The following is a 20,199-nucleotide window of genomic DNA, read 5'->3' on the forward strand; positions in this document are numbered from 1 at the left end:
GGCAGGCAGCCAGATTCCCCAGGAGCCCAGTTCCTGTAAACAGAGGAGTGTGACTTACTACAGAGTCCCTCAGAAGCCATGAGGCACTGCTGAAGCGGTGGCCAGTGTCCTTGGACTGTGCCACACCCCTAGGGTCAGGAATGAGGCTTGCAATGGGTGCCTGTCACGCAGCCTGGCTGCCCGTGATGCAGCACAGACAACCCGAATGTGAATGTATTGCCTCAAATACAACCTATCAGCTCTGCTCAGAACTAGGCAAGCCAAGAACTCTGAGCACTGCAAGGGCTGGAAAAATCCCACCAGTCACTCTGCATGCATTTAAGGCAGCATTGTGATTAAAACTGGCAAATTTAAAGGAAACACCACTTCTTAAGAGGAGTGCTCAGCTATGGATTCTGTGACTTATTACAGTAGTATATAATAAAATTTAATTTCATTTCTTTAATAATCAAAGTAAATTCGTAAAGGAATATAATTATAAGTGCATCTATGTGGAAAAAAACTAATGCAAAATACTTAATTCCTGAATGTGATCAGAAACAATTTGGCAGATCCAAGCACAGTTCACTTTTCATATGTGTAGCATCTTACAGTGATCTTAATCTGTTAAATTTGTCTAATGACAAATCTATGGGAACCTGAAAAAAGTTTTAAATGTTGGTACCTCAAAGCCCCTGACTGATGATACCATCCTGAATTAAAACAATGCATAATTTCCCACAAGGCAGAAATTACTTCCATTTGGTATCAGACATGGTAAGTTTGTTGCCATTTTGCTTTGATGGAAGTGCAAACAAAGAAAAATATCTCCTGTTAATATGTTAGAAAGAAACAGTGAGAAACTGAACTCTTAGGAACACTGGTTATTACATCACATGACACTTCTTGAGCCTGCAAGTTGTTACCATGCTGGTGCTCTGTGCATGCCCTGGAGAAAACATGGAGATCAATGCCTGTTTGCTCTCAACAGTGCACTCTAGCAGTGAGGAAGAGGCAGATGGAGGAGAAAGGGGTGCTCAGAGAGGCTCACATCCGAGGGTGAAGGAGTCTGCACACACAGCAGCACTTGCTGCCTTCAGCAGAACCTCCCACTGTCCAACAGCTTTAAAAAAAGACCCTGAAAACGAGTCCTACTTGTACCCTGTGTCACCACCTTCAGCAAACTACCACCCTCATGGGCAACTTTCCTAGTTACAGAAAAACCACTTCTGCTTTAAGCCAGAAAGAGATTACCTATTGGAAAAAAAGCTTATATAAACAGATAAAATCGCTTTTTCTCAACTTTTCAACCACATTAAGAAAATCACTGCGTAAGCACTGATTAGTCTTAGCAGCTGTTTTTGGAATCACATTATTTTAATTCACAGTAAAAATGGAGATGAGCTAAGCAGATTAAAACATTAGAATGAGCAACACTGGCCACCTGTCCAAATAATTTGTATAATTACATTCTACAATCACTCTCTTGTAGCATGCAGTGCTTAAAGACCTGCTAGTGCATTCAGAGAAGTATCACCTTTGCCCAATGAACTACCAGCTGAAAAGTCATGAAAGCACTACACAAATCCCACATTACCAGCAGGCGGACAAACTGGTGGCTGTAAGAGGTGTCCTGCAAGCACAGGGCAGAATGCAATTTCACGGGTCATTCAAATGCAGACAAATGCAGTAGAAGATGAATTTTGCTTACTTTGGTTCGCCTATCTTGATACCCGGGTGTTGTGTGTAGGCATGGGAGTGTGTGCTGGGAGCAGATTTAAATGCCATGGGACAGATAGGACACTTGTAAAAGACTTCACAGTGACAACCTTGAATATGAGACTTGAGTGCCGCCACATCAGAGTACACAACATTGCAGTGCACGCAGCTGCGGAGAGAGCGGAGGAGAGTCAGTGCAGCCTGCCCTGAGCAGTGCTGGACATAATCAACATGGATTTTCAAGCAAAGGGAAGAGAGAAACACACATGGATAGCAACTGGATAAAACTACGTTACTCTGTCAACTTAAACAACCCCAGAAAAATCAACATAACCAGTGATTTGTGGATCACAAAGTAAGGGGAAAGAAATTTCATATATTGTAATTTGAAAAACGTTTTTATGTTATTACAATAAAACAGATAGAAAGGTGGATAGACAAATACTCTATTGATTGCAGAAAAAAAATGCTTAAATCCTCTGCAAATTTGGAAAGAGATTTTCCAGAACGCATTTTTATCACATGCAGGGCATTGTTTAAAGTACACCACAGCAATTTAGAAACAACCACCAAATGGAAAACCAGTAAGGAAAATATTTTCACCATTTCCCTCGTTTAGATTTAATGAAGATATACTGGTAATGATTTTCTGTACATGTAATCAAATCAGCACTCGGATTGAAACTCAGGAAAACTAAACCAAAATCCCTACTATCAGATCAATGTATCATATTGGAATTCAGAAAATATTTTTCAAAAACATACTTCTGCTGTGTCGAAATTTTGTGACCTTTCTGCATCTATTCTAAAATGAAATGATTAAAAATTGAATTAATATTAGAACATAAGAATTTTCATACACAGTGATCCCCTTTAATGCCCTACATCTCCAGTAGCAAATGCTCCCAAATCAGTTCAAGAACATAGTGCAATCAGCAATTACCTGTCAAATGAGACAATTTCTTATTGATCAGTATTTTGCAGTAGGACTTTTAAAAACTCTTCAAACGGAGAAGGCCTCCACCTTTCCAGAATTTTAATTTTAGCATCTATCATGGCAGTGTAATTGTTGTCACATAAATGTCAGTTTAATTTTTCAGTAGTTTTACTGCCCTGATGATAGCAATAAAGCAGGAAATACAGTTCTACATTGAATTCAAGGATCCCATTTTACTTTTAAAATTTATCACCCTTGAATTTTATGAAATGTCATCCTTTCTTTTTCTGGGCATTTAATTTATAATCTTAATGATATTCATTGACTTTATACCCATCTAGTCTCTGCTTACCAATATATTCTCTAAAGCAGATTATTCTGGTCTTTTTTGACTCTGTTAAGAGCTTCTGTGCTCATACGGATCTGAGCACTTCTTCACAGCCGTACACAGTGTGATGCACTCAGTAACACATCTACTCCTGAGGTGTCCCTCTGGAGAGCGGGGTGGCATTTTCACCTTCCCGTGCCACGGCTTGACTTTATTCTCTAGTGATGCCACACAACAACTGAGCCTCAGCATCCACCATTGTATATTACACAGTTCCTAAGGACCAAGCATTCCTCTTGGGGACTGTTCTAACAGCTGCTTGCTTTCACCATGGCAGGATGCAATGAAACTTCAGGCTGAAGTTTTCAGCTGATTCAGTGCAGACAACTAGCCTAAATCACTGGAGTCAAAGGGAAACTTCTTGGCAGAGGCCCTTTGGAGAGGCAGGACAGTCTATGCTGCTCCTTAGGCAAAAGCACTGCAGTTCTAAGGAGAGGCTGAGGAGACTAAGGAGGGAGACAGTAACATTCCCAGAGACTGCTGTTTCTTGCCTGGGTGACTTGGGTTTATTCTCACCAGATCAAGAAATTCTGACTCGATATGACATGAGATGTTTATGAGACATCTTGAAAAGTTTAGTGACTGAGATTCCCAGTGAAGGGGATTCTGCTGGTGTTACTGGGGAAGGCCAGGAGTCCCTAGAGGTGATTCTGTGTACAAACCCAAGGGACATACATTAGAGGGAAGAGCAGTGGAGTGCAGGAAGCAGATGGAGGAAATGCAGACTAGACAGGCTACTGCTTGAGAGAAAAGGGTAAAAGAAAAGAACCCAAAGAAATGAAAAGAGCTCGGAGTTAATGTCAGGCCATGAATTCAAGCTGAAAGCAGAGGCTTGATGCAGTAAAAATGCTTTCTTCCCTTAGGGGACAATTGCACAGCCATCCTGGAAAATGAACTGTGGCACCTTAAGGGTGGAAGGAGCTACCTGCTGTAAGATTTAGAATGGCCTTTTTCCAGGCAGACAGGGTGAAGTGGACGTGTTTTTGGAGTGCTAAGCAAAGCTCGAGGTACAGGTGGCTCTTCTGATTTCTTGCTGTGCTGCCTGCCATTCAAGTGCAAGGAAAATGCTAACAGAAAGCATTTTCTCAGTCTTTTAAAATTAAACACTTCTATGAAATGCCTCTGCTCCCCATTTTCTCAGTGAGTTGCTATTACAGGGAAATGTAAAAGTCTAAGGGAAAGTGAAGAGTAAGAGAGGAGAACCAAACGACAAGGTTGTTTGAGAAAGGCAATTTCCAAGTGATTTGAAGTGATAAAGTCAAGAATTCTTGACTTGCCACAGAAAGAAGAACAACCAGACAGGTGCAGTATGCCCATCAACATCTCAACCACACATTCTGGAAGTACTGACAATGACTATTCTACCAGAAAGAACAATCTAAAATTCAATGTATTGAAAAATACTCAAGAAGGTTTTTGAAAACCTGAAATTAAGATAATGCATCTGAATTCTCTAGACTTTATAAACCATGAAGTCCTGAATCTGTGTTACACTAGCTAATATTCTTATTCAATCATATACAAAAGTGGATGCTCAAAACAAAGCAGAATCCTAATGTATTTATTCCAAAATTTAAGTACTAATAGTACTATCGCCATGACAATCTTAAACCCATGAAGCTGCTATTGTCCAAACAGTACTTATGAAAATGGAAAACCACTTTAAAAACCATAAATTATACATAAATTGACAGCAAAAGGAATCATTATACTGACCGAAACCCAACTCTTCGGGTATAATGCAGGCAGTTCTTAGTGACATGGGTCTGGAAGTGGACAGATCTGCAGATTGCTCCACATTCAGGACACGTGTATGGAGATTTATGCTGATGAATTCTCTGGTGTGATGCAAAACTGCACTGGTTAGGAAGCAGCATCTGGCAGATATTGCATGTCTTCTAAATGATAAACCAGAATAGATGAGACAAAAGGTTTGGTTCAGCTCTACATAACGTCTTGTGTCTCAAACACTGCAATATAGCAAATAAAGGTTAAATTTCATAACTGGGATGGGACCGAATGCAGTAGGCATGTACAAACACAAGACCTGCTGACAAAGCTGGCAGGTGCTGGTAGCCAGACTGACTGGCATTCTGGGCTACAAACCTCCTTCCTACACCACTGACCATGGGAGATACACATGCTTTACAGAAATATTACTTGGGTGCCTTCCCAGACTACCTTAATAGTGCAAGGGGCCTACATACAACTCCAGAATCAAATTATTGCTACTGTCTCTTGTGGCCTGGGACTTGTGAATCTCACCAGTGACTTGCAAGATTTAAAATCAAATCCAAGACTCCTTCATAACATCAGCATGTTTTTGAACATGTATTTGCATGTTTTTAGGAATGTTCTAAGAGTCTGGCATATGTACTGATGTGTACACTCTGCAAGAATATTGACCAAAAAAAGATCTCCAGATCTGCATTATAAATTATTTACTACCATACGCATGAAGAAATCCTGAAATAAACGCTCTGGGAGCACTGTGGCCTGGCGTGTTTGAGCAGAGTCTCCACACAAACAGAGTTCTCCAATGTCCTGACGCAGCAAGATGGCAAAATGCAAACCATTAAATATACAGCATGTTAAGCAAAGAAAGCATGCCATCACTGCAATGCAGGTTCCACTGGCACTCCTGCCAGCCCACTACAGTAGTGTTCAGCATGGGTAGATGTACTTGCTCTCCTGCAAGCCTCTACCTGAGTTCAGCTGTCTACAGGGATTTCAAACTGGCACCTGCTTAGAGCCTTTGGGACGCAGCAAGGCTATATTGAGACACAGAAATATCCACTTTGAAATGCCAAATACTTGGTCTTAATTGACCAAGAAGTGCCCAAAAGTGGGGGACTCACAGCCTCGGGCTGACCAGAATTGTTCTGGGGTGTTAACTTTGTCTTAAGTTCAGATAAAGGCAAAACCCTCTGACCAGCAATAAGTGCCACATTTACTGGGCTCAGTACCGTTCCCCACATCTCTCTTTGGCTATCCATGTATTAACAAGCTGTAACACAATACTGGAGAATCTGGAGCATTATTTGATTACGTAACAAAACAGCAAACCAGAACTTCTTATTCCAGTAACTGAAACATTTGGAGGTTTCACAGTCCTTCCAAAGCCTTTGGCTTGCAGGACTTCTGAAGGAAACTGGGATGTGATGCCACAGAAGAGCCACACAACATTCCAGCCCCAGCTCAGAGATCTTTCTGATTTTGCAGCAAGCTGCCAGACCCGTTTACTAACCCAACATGCCAATAATGCTCTTAGTTAAGGCCCCTGCACTGCTATTTCAATGAGTACAGAAAATGTTTAATTGTAACTGATTACAGTAGAACAAGAAGCATCTACTGTGAAATTCTGACATTTAGCACGTTTGCTTACCATTTTATTTTGGGCTTAAGGTGGCATTAACTTCCAGTTCTCTCATTCCAACCCACACCAAAATAAAACACAGTTTGTGAAAATCATCACCTGCCTGCATTTAAAGTCAAAGTTTCAGAAAAAAAAAAGGGTTAGAAGGAAAAATGGTGGAGGTGGAAAATAAAGAAACACACACACGCTGAGTATGAAGGGAAATGAGCTATGCAGTTTCCATGGGAGCTATATACTCCTATCTATAACTAAGAGAAACACTAACATTCATTAGCCCAGATTTGCTACCTTTTTACCCCAGCAAGTAGATGAGGGTTTTATTCAGCCAGAAAACCTGACAGTGAGTCAGGGTTAATACTCCTTTAGCAGGAATATTCCTTTAGGTTAATATTCCTTTAACAGGAATATTAATGGCACTAAAACATTACAGAAAGGTAAGAACTTTATAGTGAATGTATTTTCATTGATAAGATTGTTCTACCATTGCTTATTTTAAACAAAACATTCTACCTTTGTAACAGGAGTATACGAGAAGCTACTTACTTATTGGAAACACGAAACTATACATTTTCCATTTCAGGAGCAATTAGATGGGACACTAGAAAGAGTAGTAAGCTGCAAATAACCTTTTTTCCTATTACTTGTTTGCAAAATCTAAGTGTTTATTTTTATTCTTTCTTCCTTCCTTCCAAAGGAAGATATTTTTTTCCTTCCAAGAAAAAAATATCAATCTCATCTAACTTCCCTGTCCTCCTCCCCCCACAATAATGGCAGTTTTACAGCAAAAAGACAGTGCCAAGCACTAAGAAGGAAAACAAGTCAGTATTTCTCATCCAAGCTTCTCAAGACGTAACATCTAATGAAAAAGCAGCAACATACTTAGTAATAAATGCCTATACAGAGCCTTTCTCCAGGAAACACTACCCCTACAGGATGCAACCAAACTCCACATAAAAAAGAGCGTCTGTTTGACATATGGAAAGGACTACAAAAATGTGAAATTCAAATTTAAAAGGATATTTCAACAAAGAATATTTAAAACTACATTTGTTAAGTGTTCTTTTCAAACAGAAGAACATGAAAATAGCTTCTTTTCCTCCAGTGCTTTGCACTGTTTTTTTTGAACCTGCCGCTCAGCAGAGCAGGTTTCCATGAGGAAACACAAACACCCTGACTGGCAGCAGGCAATGCCAGCTGCTCCTGCAGCTCCAGCGGCGGCTTCCCTACTTGAATAGCAGTACCTGGGAACCCACACTTCTCTTTCCACCTCCCTGCAGCTGCATTTTGACATTCTGTGAACATCACAATTGCTTCCCTTTAGTAAATTACCAGGATATACAGTATCTAAAGGACTTCTATGGAGAGGAAACTCAGCAGCAACACGGCAAAAGCACCAGAAAGAGGGAGAAAGGGAATGGCAAAAGGTTTAGTTTACTTGGCCATAAAGACAAAAATCCTTACACCCTGAAAGTGAGAACATCACTTTATCTTTGTTCTCTTTCTTTTTCAATTTCTATTTTAGCCTCATTCTCCCAACCTATTCTCTGTCCCTCATCCAATTGCTTTGTCTTGTCACCTTCTTACTTGCTTGCTTTTCCAGTATCAAAACCACTAGGTTTTTGCAAGGTCTACTGGATCTTAGATTGAATGTTACCTAATGGGCTTATTATGGGAAAAAAAAAATCTACCTACAACCAATAAGCATCAGCAAATCAGTTAGCTAAACACCCTAAGTATTAAGTAGCCTGAGCTGGTGCAGAGTATACTCTAATGGTCAGCCATTAGATTCTGTTCAGAAATGCAGCAACATCTATGGATGGACATGTTCTGCTGAAGGAAACTCCCTTAGGTATGCACACTTGTAGTATCTCACAGAAATTCACTTGCATGGCATTCCACTTGGAATCCCAATAATTTCAGTCTAAATCTGCTAGCCAGTTAAAGGGAGGAGCTAAGGCAGAGCCACATAATTAAGGTTATTTCCATGTGCAAATCTCTTTACATTACTCCCTGTAGTGGTAGGTGCAGTGGAGCTGCTTCGTGGTACAGAACAGGTCCTACATGTAGCGAACAGATTCTGACAGGAACCTGCCTGTGCTTCTAGGACTACTGCATTTTTTCCTAACTGCAGGACTTAAAAATCTTTAGCCTGTCCACTGTTGTGTGATTCCCAGGAAGACTCCTGGGGCATTCCTGTCTTGAGCATGCTTGCAGGTTTTCAGCTTCCCCCACAGCAAGAAGCTGGAGCACCGAGCTCACCTGAATGCTTTGAGACACACCAGAATCCCTTTTAATTGGCACACCCCAACAGAGATCCAACCATATCATTTAATTAGCCACCTTCACTCTGCCAAGATTATAAAATACATCGCACACTGATTAATATTAAGTTTTATTGAATGACGTGTTTCTTTCAGGTCAGGCCACACACATTAGTAAATAATTTTCAAATGGTTTTTATGTTGAACTCATTAGCATTTGTAAGAGGAAAAGAAACCCAACTAATTAAACCAATGATCACACAGAAAGGAAAATGTGCAAGTGAGAACAGCACTTTGCACTTTCTGAGGAAGAGTTGAGGCAAACAGCAGCATTCCTGTCAGTAGTCAGTGTGCCATTTGTCACTGCCCGAGTCCCTCCCCTGCACGTGAGGGGAATGCCTCGCTCACTTAGGGCACTTGGTGAAAACTCTAAAACATGAAGACCAATCTAGAATGAATCACTTAAAGCTATCATTCAGGTTGAATAGACAGGCTGTTAATGAGGGTGCCAATTAAGTGGATTCCACAGGCTAGTCAAATTCCAAAGCACAGAAAGAAGCATTAACATATTATTAGTAATACCCACGATTATTTTCTGTATTATCACGTTCAGCTGTAAGAAAACTAATGCTAAATTTTAGCAAAAATATACAGTATCTATTTCAGACTTCAGGGCCTAAGAAGATTCTAAGTCTTATTTTAAAAGTGTTGACATTCACTATGTAAGTGCTTGCAAGACTTTCTGTGGTTTTCATTTATCATTTTAATCACAGAGGTTCAGATAATTAACAGCTAAATGAAAGTAAAAACATATCCAAAGTCTCCTAGGCTTATAGATGAAACATTGGAATGTAAACATAGGATACTCTACTTGTCCACTTGTGTCTGCGGCCTGCTGGAAATGAGTTGCAAGAGATGTCTCATCTTGGAAAACTTCATTGCACTCCAAACACTTTAGACTATGTCTACAGAGTTTTGATGGATCTTCGTCTAGCGGCATAGCTGGAATGACAGGAGAGCTCGCAGGGGCCGAGATCACTGTCCCAGTTAAGCCAGTCTGGATCTTTGTTATGGAGTGTGTGCCAGCTCCCCCTGCGCTCTGGAGCATGGCTGCAGCAGTATTGCTGGAAGGAGATGCTATCATTTGATCTGCTGGGACTGGTTTTAGGATCAGGTGGGAACACTGCATCACAACGCCTTTTTCCTTGTGCCCACGAGCGTGGGATAGGAGACTACATTTATTGTAGAAAACTAAATTCTTTGTACAATGATTACAAGTCACTTCAATTCGCACACTCCTCCTGTCATAATGCTGGGTCAGGCTCTTCTCGAGAGCAAACGAGTCGCCACACTCCAAACACTTGTAACCTCGTGTTGGTAGCGTGATTCCGGCATTGGCAGGGGGGCTAAGGTTTGGGATGTAAACTGGTACGGGATTGACACTGCTCAGCACCTTATTGAATGCTTCCACTACAGAGCTCTGTAGAGATGACACCACCTGCACTCGAGACACTTTTTTCGAAGGCTGGGAGGCGGCTGCAGAAATTATTGCCTGCTTGATTTGCTGCTGGGGTTTTGTTAGCACTTGGCGCAGTTCAGAGGTGGTTTGAGCACCCTGAGGCAAAAGGTTAAGGTTGGCAAGATGGACTGTCTTTGGCACAAGTTTGGCACTGGCAAGGCTTGATGCTGGCACCACAACCGTCTGCTGCTGGATGGCGTTGGCAGCTTTGATAATGGCGCTGCTGGCGCTCTGCACAGACGCAGCAGAGATGACAGTGGCTTTCACTGTGGTGTTGTTTGCCAGCTTCAGATTGATCACTTGGGAACCTGCAGTTTTCACTGCTGAAACGGGCAGGAAGGCAGTAGCCACGGGTTTGATAGTCACCTGTTTGGGGGCAAGTTCTGCAGATCCAACTGCATTGGTGACAACAGAGGACTGCAGAGGAGCTCTGGGAGGAGAGGAGAGAACGGCAGCGGAAGTTGGTGAGGACAGGAGAGATGTCATGGAGGTTACCATGGAAGCACTCTGCTCTGGCTTTTTACCAGAGTCCAAATCAACTTCTGGCAACACTCTAGTAACAGTTCTCTTGATCTCCCCAGAAGAAGTCTTGATGGTTTTTATGCGAACCTTAGGAATTGCTGGTGTTGACCCTGCGGGAGAAGATGGAGACCCTTTGCTACTATTCTCACTTGAGACACTTCTGGGACTATCGGGCGGTTTGACAGATGGCTTCTTAGCACCATCAATGAGACTCTGAGACTCAGGAGATTTTTCAATAGCCCGGGGACTTTCACTCAAGTCTTTTGGTAATGGAGAAGACTCTCCTGAATTAGACTGCAAATCTTTACTGCTATCTGTAGCTGCCTTTTTAGCACTCAGTGCTGCGATTGCAGCAATGCAGGACGAAAGCTTTGCTGATGACTTCGTTTTGGACTGGGAAATGCTGGCAAGATTTGTGTCACATTTTTCAGTACTCAGTTTTCCATCAAGTACCCTGTTTTCAAGAAGCTTCTCAGAATTGTCTTTTAGTAACTTGTCCTCTGTTTTTCGAGTTTTAAAAGGCTCATAGACACCTAAATTCATGGAGCTTATCTCTGTCTCTCGTTTACCAGTTTTATTTTTATCCATAGTACTTGAAACAGTGATTCCAGATTTAATTAAGTTCTCCCCTCCAAGTGCCTTTAGTTTGTCGTATTCCTGCTGCGATAGAGATCCTGCCAAGACATTTGCTCTGAAATTTGCACGTATCTCCTCTTTATCTGGGGGGTCATCCACCTCAATTCTCTCATCATCATCAAATTCTTCCGCACTTGATATTGGGCTGAACTGGTTGAAAGATGAATCCTTCAGTGTAGTCTCAGAAGCTGACCCATCATCTTTAAGTGATTTCCCTTCATCTTTAGTGTAACTCTCAAGAGCTGCTGACGTTAGAAAGCCATTGTGCAAGCTATTGCCTGTGGAATGGTGGCCATCCTTATCCAGACCTTCAGAAGAATCAATAGTACGCACATTTTTCACAATGACGCTCACCCCAACATCAGATGATGATGGGACATGGGAGTCTTCATCTGCGTGAGCATTTTGTTTTATGTGGCTTTCGTGGTCATCATGTCCAGATTCAATAGCTGCTTTGGGATCTACCATGTCTGGTATGTCAAAGGCTGCAAGAAGGTCATCAAAATCTGGGGTCTTCATATCCCCCATGGCCATGTATTTGATTGTAAGTAAATCTGTAAAATAAGCAGAAAGTCATCATTTTAAGCTCTAGTAACCCAGTCTTACACAAAACAAGTGCTTGTTCACATCTGCCATGCAAAGAAGTGTTATTTCACTTCTGAAGTAATGTTTTCAGAGATTATACACTACAGAACAGTATCCAGATGTACAGATGAATTATTACACCAAGAACTATAGTAATTTATAAACTCCACAGATAGAAACATGGCAACTTTATTCTGGGCCCAAATTGCAGTGACCTGCCTCTTCCCTCTCCTACACTCACTCCTATTCTAACCCACCCAGACTGCAAAATACCTGGACATGCATAAAAATAACACGAGACACTTGTAATTTCTCTTAAATTGTGACTTTCCTTAACAGTTGCACTATTAATCTGAGGAGTCTTCTTGAAAATAATGACGTATAAAGTAATAAACATCTGTAAGACTTAGGTATGCTTCAACACTGGCTACCTGGAAGTCATGTGGACTATAAGAAGGCAACTGAGGAAAATTTTTAAAGGATGCTGGAATAGACACAGACATTTCATTAAACAGCTTCAAATAAATATAGAAAGGTTTGAAAATTTGTTTACACAGTTCACTTAATGGTTTTGGGCCCTTTGTCTAATGAAGTCCTCTTAAAAAAAAAAAGTAGATGCATGCCTCAAATCAAAATAACAAAGCAAGTTTCTATGAGGATTAAATGGAAAAGACTGCAGATACCAAAGCATACCAAATCCATGTAAACTGACAGAAAGCTTTGACACAGTTTCTCATAATCTGGGATACTAATGAGTTGCATTATGGTTGTACATCTGTCCATAGGTGTCTTTTTACAGTTGTTGCATACACTCAAAAAGAGCTAGATAGTCTCCCTCGTCTGAAACTTCTCTAAGTAGATATCCTGGAATTTAATTAACATTTATCCATAACAATGAATGAAGGCCTGCTTACACACTTAATTCCTCCAAGTATGTTTAAGATCACAATGGCCCAACAGAGGAGACACAGCTGTCCTTTACTGAGAACTACTGCTGCCCTTATCAAGAACTTCTCTCATTCTTCTAACTTTTCAAGCAAAAACAAAAAGGGAAACAAACATGGTCAGTTGTGATACACAAGGAAGAGGAGGTCTAACCTGGCCATTTTATTAATCTCTTCCTCAATATTCTAGGGCACCCATCTTAAGATTCAGTATATAAACTATGTTTCCACCACAACTGCCAGGACTCTGTAGCCCTATTCCCCTAGTCCTCCATTTTTATTTTTTTTTTTAATCTTTTTTCCCTTCACAAACCTTTTAGTAACTCTTTCCTTTAAGGATAAAACTTCACCTTTTATCCAAGATCAAGGTCAACTGACACCTTGGCTGCCAGATGAGCTGTGAGTCTATTTCATCTCTGGGCCAACATAATGCCTGTAAATACTTCAGAAAAGGAAATAAGGCAAGCTCCTGGCTCCCTGGGAAATGAATTTCCAGGAACTGGAATTTCTTTGAAAAGTGCTCTGAGAATGCCTGAGAAAAGTTATACAGAAAACCAGTTTATTTAAAAATTCAAGCATTACTTTGCTTACTTATCATTCAATGATAAAAGTAACAAGGAAAAAATATGGATATGGCCAATAGAATTACACAGCTAGGGAGTCACAAAGCAGTGAGGTGAAATACTTCTGGCTTCTGCTTTTCTGATGGTGGTTGAGAGAACTTCTGGGATGACAATGAGTTTTAAAAACTTAAAATAACAGATTCTGAATATACCCTTACTACATGGTTTCCCCGAATCTCTTCAGTCACAACATCCACCACTGTATCTGTGTGTCAGCATCCTACTGAAAGTAAGTTCTGCAGGTTAACCAGCAGTGGTTTATTTGTGCTCATGCCTTCCAAAAGCATGTGTGCATGACTTCCTATGTTGTTGTTTCTTTGGAAACACATCTCCTCAAATGTTTCCTATTAACAGCATGAAGAACATGGCACAGATTTTAGCCAAAGCAAGGCACTCCCTGTCTCTTCCACTGCTTTGCTTTTCCCAGTCAGCCTTTTTACTCCAGTTCACCTGATACCACATTCCAGCGAAGCAATCACTTGGGGAATTATGTCAAAACAAGACCCAGACCATGAGAACTCTCTTCTAATAGCAGAAGCAGCAAGCAGGACAAGCAGGATTTAGAAGTAAACAGCTGCTTCTGAAGAACTGACGTTTTGTTTTTGTGATAACTGCATGGAATTGTTATCACTCCTCCACAGTCCCTCCATCTGTACCTGTTCCAGGTAGAACGACTCTAGCTGTATGAGGAAAAACAAACCTACCCTTTCATGTTCTCTGTTGAGATGGGGGGACACACCAGAGAAACACACACATTTTTTCTTACTTTCAAAGTCAGATTTATCTTGTACGTCTGGCTTTGGGACACCTGCAGATTAGGCCCAGCATTCTCCACATAAAGACCAAACTGCCTAGAAGCTGTTGCTGAGATTAAAAGGTGCTTTTCTGGGTAAATCCAAGCAATTGTAAACACTCCAATCATAATCATTCTGGGGAAGTTCAACAGCCTACTGAAGACAAGGAAACAGAATAACTAACTTGGCAGCTCCCAGCTGCTTGGCAGCTCCTATCTCTAAACTGCTCAGACCCCTAATTTTAGTCTGTCAGGTACAAGAACGGTTTCAAGCTTTCCAGAAATGGCAAAAAATCCTCATCCCTTCCCAATACTTTTCCAATTAGTATTTTCTATGCATGAAGTCTTCTATAATTTCTGGATCACAAGCATGGTGTTAACATGCTCAATTTTTAACCTTTGAAGAATCAACCAGCTCTTCCTCCTTGACACTCACCTTGTTCATCCAGATCTTCCAAATAGCTAAACCACAAGTCTAACACCTTTATACAACTGCTTTAAGTGGACCAGACCATCTTTTCTGCCTTACTGAATTCCTACCCTTTGCCTTCAAATCCCACCTAAATATCTAATTTCTTGATTTTGTTCAGACAATTACTCAACTTCAATTCCCTCAGAAACTGGAAAACCAAATATAATCTTCCTCTACCTATGGCATTCATGTTCTTTTGACTACATTCCTTTACCAGCCCTAAACTCATTTGCTCTTCATATTACATACATTTTAGGACTGTACACCCTGTAGGATACAAATAGGTTTTTTTTCGCATGTTCTTCCAAAACCACCAGCATTCTTTCCAGTTTTGTAAAATGAGAACACTGAGAGGACACTGAGAGACCTCTTTTCAGGGTCTGGCACATGGCAGCGTCTTGGTTCTGTTATAGCCACATATAGGAATTAGTCTGTTACTTCTACTGATTCCCAGGCAGACACACTATTCCAGAGCAAAATTCCAGTAATCTGGAATACTTGCTCCACTTCCAAACAAGAGTAATGATGCCAAAGTAACATCAAGCTTACTCTGGAAGAAAATGCCTACACAGGGAGCAATAGTAGGGAGCAATACCAGCCTAACCAGCATAAAAACATACTTTTTTGGGTTTTGGTTTCTGTATTGTTGTGGAAAGAAAATTCATCAGGTAGAGAAGACATAAGGGATTCAATCAAAATTACAGTAACATATATCCTAACATTAGACAAACTTCACCTTAATACACAGATTATGAGCAGTTCATTGGTTATTAGTAATTATGACTGACTTACACTTCCAGTCATTTGCTCTGAAAGCCAAGCGTTGTAAAGACAGACAAAGCAATATGCTAATGTAACCACAAAACCTTCTTCAGGAAATGGGAACCACATCTCCAGTCACAGTCTTGCCTGGTTTGACATACTCAGCAGGCAAGTGGGATGTGCAAGAGGCCACTTCAACCACAGTCAGCAATGGCTCTCATGCTCATATACATAATGAACAAGTTCCTTTTCACTATCAAAGGGCCCATGACCTACTACTGTTGCAAAACCCAGACAAACCCAGTTCCACTAATCACAGAAATTCCTTTTGTAATATGCAAAGTAATTCTTACCCTAAGAATTTTCAATTTCTTAGGATAATGGTCTTAAATTTAGCATCCATTTAGCATCCACAGCATCAGTAAGGTCATGCCAGTCTTGATGTAAGCATCTTAGTGAAGTATGGGGTGTTTTACAGTTAAAATTTATCCCAAGAACCTACTTTTTCTATATTATGCACCATATCCACCTGCCTTCAAAAAAGGGGAAAATCCAATTTGCTTCCATGCTCAAGATTCAATGAGTAAAAGACTTAATCCACCATTCTGACAGCCAAAATAATTTTACTTGTAGTTTATGACTCCTTAGGAGCCTCATCCTGTAGTCCAACACATCAGTCTTTGAACTATCTCAGGTTCTCTTTGAGAAAACAAGACAGGAAAGAGGAAGGGAATCTTCTGGAGTCTTAACCACTGCTAGCACAGTTTGAAGAGAACCACACGCAGCTGGTTCAAAGTTCAGGACAATCAGCCTCTGGCTGGTAAAAAGAACAGGGTTGTTCAACACATGAGCAAGGAATCTCCTTATGCACAACACAGGGTTGAACAGGCCATCCCCAGCTATAGCTGGCCACATGAAAACCACCTGTACTTATCAAGAGATACAGGCCAGGGTTTGGGTCCACCTACTTCCCAAATCCCTCCTAAAACAAAGATGAATTCCTGAAAAGCAGGGAAATCTACATACCATTATTTTTCCAGTATGCTTTGAAATTAATTACAATCATGGCTTAATTTTGTACTTCTATATGCAAATAGGCTGGGGCAGTACCATGTGAATAATTCAGATGCACATCAACAATGAAGAGAATGTTGAGATTCCCAAACTAATGCAGACTGGAATTACATTCTAAATGGCACAAGCTTCCCATGTCTTTCCTTTAAGGTACTTTTTTTGAAGTGGATGACAACTGTGGTCCAAGCACAGCATGAGCAGTTGTAGCCTCCCAGGGAGCTCTCCCAGACAGGGCCCATCAGGGCAACAAGAAGGCCCGAGAACATTAGGGTCAAGTTTGGGTTTTTCTGAACATATATTCCTGCTACTCTGCTACAGATTTGTATGTTAACACATAGGCATATGGCTAGGAAAACAACAGTCAATTCATTCCAAAGGGACTTGGAATGTGATAAATCCTTACCCTCATTCTGAAGACCAAATAGCTGAGGCCAATGCAAAATGAGATCCTGGGTGCTGATATGAAGACCAGCCCTCCAGCATTAACATTTGCTGCTGGAAAGCTGGCCTGCATGCACAATCCAAATCTCCTGATGAAGAGCGTTTACTGATATTACTAGACTGAAAAAAGATAACTCACAGAGAATACTGCAGACTCCATCTATTCAGTTTTCTCATCTTACAGCCACCAAAAAACCCTGCAAATTCAACATCTCCTTTGCTAAAAAGAAAAATTCATAATGCAGATAGCATTCAAAAACCCAAACAAAACAGATTCAAGGAATTTTGTCACAATCCAAGAACTTAAAATTTTAAATCTGCCTCCTATTCTGGCAGAAGGAAGAAAAATCCCAAAAGATGCTGTTGTGTAATATATGAATTTTAGCTGACACTCGGAAAAGAACATGAATCCTTATCAGGAAGAGGATCATGCAACAAGAATTCCTGTTTGCAAGCATCATTCTGCTACAGACGTCTATAGTCAAATATAGACCCTCTGCATCCCGATGCTGAAGAACAGGAGCAGAAATCAGCACAGTGATCTGTCAGGCATTTTGCTCTGCCACAAGCTAGTCACTGCTCTCTCAAACCTGAAAAACAACACATCACGGCTGCAGTAAAGCTCACAAACCCAGAATTTCAGGCCAAATTTTAGCATATTATTTTCACTTTTCTACAATTATTAGCTCGGTGCCTTACGTAATCTACTGCAATCAGAAATAAAAAGGTTCCCTTGTATTGTCACCCTGCCTCAGCAACCAGCACACAACTTGCCCAGTATCCACAACCTCTCAAGGCTTTTAGGACTGTCTATTCTGCTGAGCACAGAGGAAAGGACCCACATTTCACACCACAACAGAGTATTTCCAACGTTCTGCCTCCATATTATCTTGATTGTAGTTTACCAAACCAGCTAACACACCCAGGACTGGGAAGATTTTTTAAAAATCACACTGGTTAGAATTCTAGAGTTGCTGATTTCCTGTTAGAGGAAGTAACAGTTCTAGCAAAAGAATCCCCCAGGCAAAATGTTTAGTGATCCACTGTGCAAGCTCTAACAGCCTTTGTTCTTCCCTTTGCTGGATTCATTCCTGCTTCCTTCTCTCTGTCCCTCTCTCTGAATCCTTCAGATTTCACTATAAGATAAAAATGTCAGCTCAAATCTAAGTACACATTTTGTATTTTCTAGTTGAGAAAGAAAAACTAAAAATTCTATCCGTTATCCGTTGCTTTGAGTTAAAAGCAGTCACCCCTCTGCAGTTGCTGCACTGGCCATCCAGCTTCCTATGCACAATATAATAATTCATACCACTGGAGCTCCATTGAGCTCCCCAGAATACATCTTTCCGCTTGGCCACTGCAAAATCCTCCCCAGGTTACAAAAGTTTAAGAAAAGCCATCCATACTATTTCTTTTGCACAGTTTTTTCCTCTGTAGGCGATATTAAGTAATGTTTAACACTGAAGACCTTAATAAAAAACCAAGTATTGGGCCACTGAGATGTGGTCAAACAACAATGTATAAATACCCAGACAGCAAATTCTGCATGTGTGAGTCTCTTAATACAGCACAGAACAGCTCCCTGCCACAACTGGTCGGGGATTCATGATTGTCATTCAGAGGCCTATTCCATATTCACTACATGGTGAAAAAAATGTTCATCGGGATGTATTTCAATGAAAATACTGTATTTAGCCAAGATATCAGTAAGTCTTTTCAAATAATAGCTTTAATCCTTTTAAAACTAGAGGACCTTAATAGCATTTCTTCATTAACACTTAAACATTTGTCTCCTTCCTAATGTGCCAAGTGTGCAATCAGGATGCAACTCCACGCTATTGTTCTATTCAGCCCAAACCACCACGTCTCACCTTGTGAACCTTGACCTTTGAGGGATCTTTTTAGCCAGTGCTCAGTTACTGCCACAGCCGCATTACCTCTGCAAACACCAAAGGGTTAAAGGCAGCCTCAATCAATAGGCCTACAAGGAAAAAAAAAGGGAAAATGAGTATGCCTTACAGCATCTTTTCAATGCTTTTATGCACAATTCTACAACAATATTGTTTCCTTCTGGCCTTAGAAAAAGGCACAGTAACTCCCCCCCCCCCCCAATTAATGTTTCCTAAGGAAGCAAACCACAAGACAGCACCCTGTAAATAAAACAGCATGCAAAGCATCCTCAGTCACAAGCATATCTACAATTACAAATAATTCAATCCATTTTATTTAGTTTAATTTTAAAACAGACTGCATAACCAGTGTCCCACCCTTGCAAAGCAAAAATATTTTAGTAAGGGTCATAAATCTCAGCTCTTGCCCATTCCTTAAGCATAAAAAGGCACGAAAAGCCAAAGTAATCTGTTACTGCAAATATGTACATTTACATACAGAACCCTTTATGACTACGTTAGCCACATACCAGTGCTGTGTGTCTAAAGTGTGCATTCACATACTGTTTTGGGATGGTATCTTTCTGCAAGCTCCTCTGCTTTTGGCTGCCATGAAGGGAGGAAGCTATCCCAGTGTAGTAGCTCAGTGACTGCATTGTGTTCAGGAGCTGATCTGCCTCAAACCAGTTCCAGCCGGTTCTGGTCACCCTACATAAAAAGCTATGGCAACCCTCGCTGAGTTGCCAACAAGACCCTGAAAATTGCAGGGGCTGGTTTTTGTGTGGCGTGGGGCCGGCACAGCCCTGTGCCCCGGCTCCGCTCTTGCCCGGCCCACATGGCCCCTGCTCCCCAGAGCCCCCCACACGCTCCCTTGCTCGCCTCCCCCACTTACCTCCCACAACCTGGCTGAGAGCAGTGTGTGCGTGCCTGTCTGTAGCTAACAAAGAGACCGCAATAAAAATCCTCATAGGATCTCTCTTGCAGCACCAGGCAGGCTCGGCCACAGCCCTGGGAGACAGGCTGCTAACCCAGGCAGCTGCCCCTCTGCTCCCCCAGATGAGGGGTGGCTACTCACACACGTCAAATATGCCCCCTCATGCCCACAGCCATGGGGTGCCCGATCAAGGGCTCCCATCTGCCCTCCCCACTCTTCGTTCCATCTGGGGCCACCCGAGTGGCATCTCCTGGGCTCTGAGCAGCATTACTATAGTGTACCCACAAATGCACCTCCCTCCCCTCAATAAATCCATTTCTGCAGCAGCAAGATGCCTACAAAATA

General features: G+C 41.3%; 1 protein-coding gene across 1 annotated transcript in view; it reads right to left on the reverse strand.

Annotated features, from left to right (window-relative positions):
* The window catches only part of LOC121468166 (zinc finger protein 532-like), a 34,020-nt gene that overhangs the window by 12,552 nt on the left and 1,269 nt on the right, over positions 1–20,199 (reverse strand). The window contains 3 exon segments of the mRNA XM_072921701.1: positions 1,691–1,867; positions 4,740–4,921; positions 9,532–11,891. Of these exon segments, the coding sequence (XP_072777802.1) occupies positions 1,691–1,867; positions 4,740–4,921; positions 9,532–11,891 (2,719 nt within the window).

This window comes from Taeniopygia guttata, chromosome Z (assembly GCF_048771995.1).
Source record: "Taeniopygia guttata chromosome Z, bTaeGut7.mat, whole genome shotgun sequence".
Classification (NCBI taxonomy): Eukaryota; Metazoa; Chordata; class Aves; order Passeriformes; family Estrildidae; genus Taeniopygia; species Taeniopygia guttata.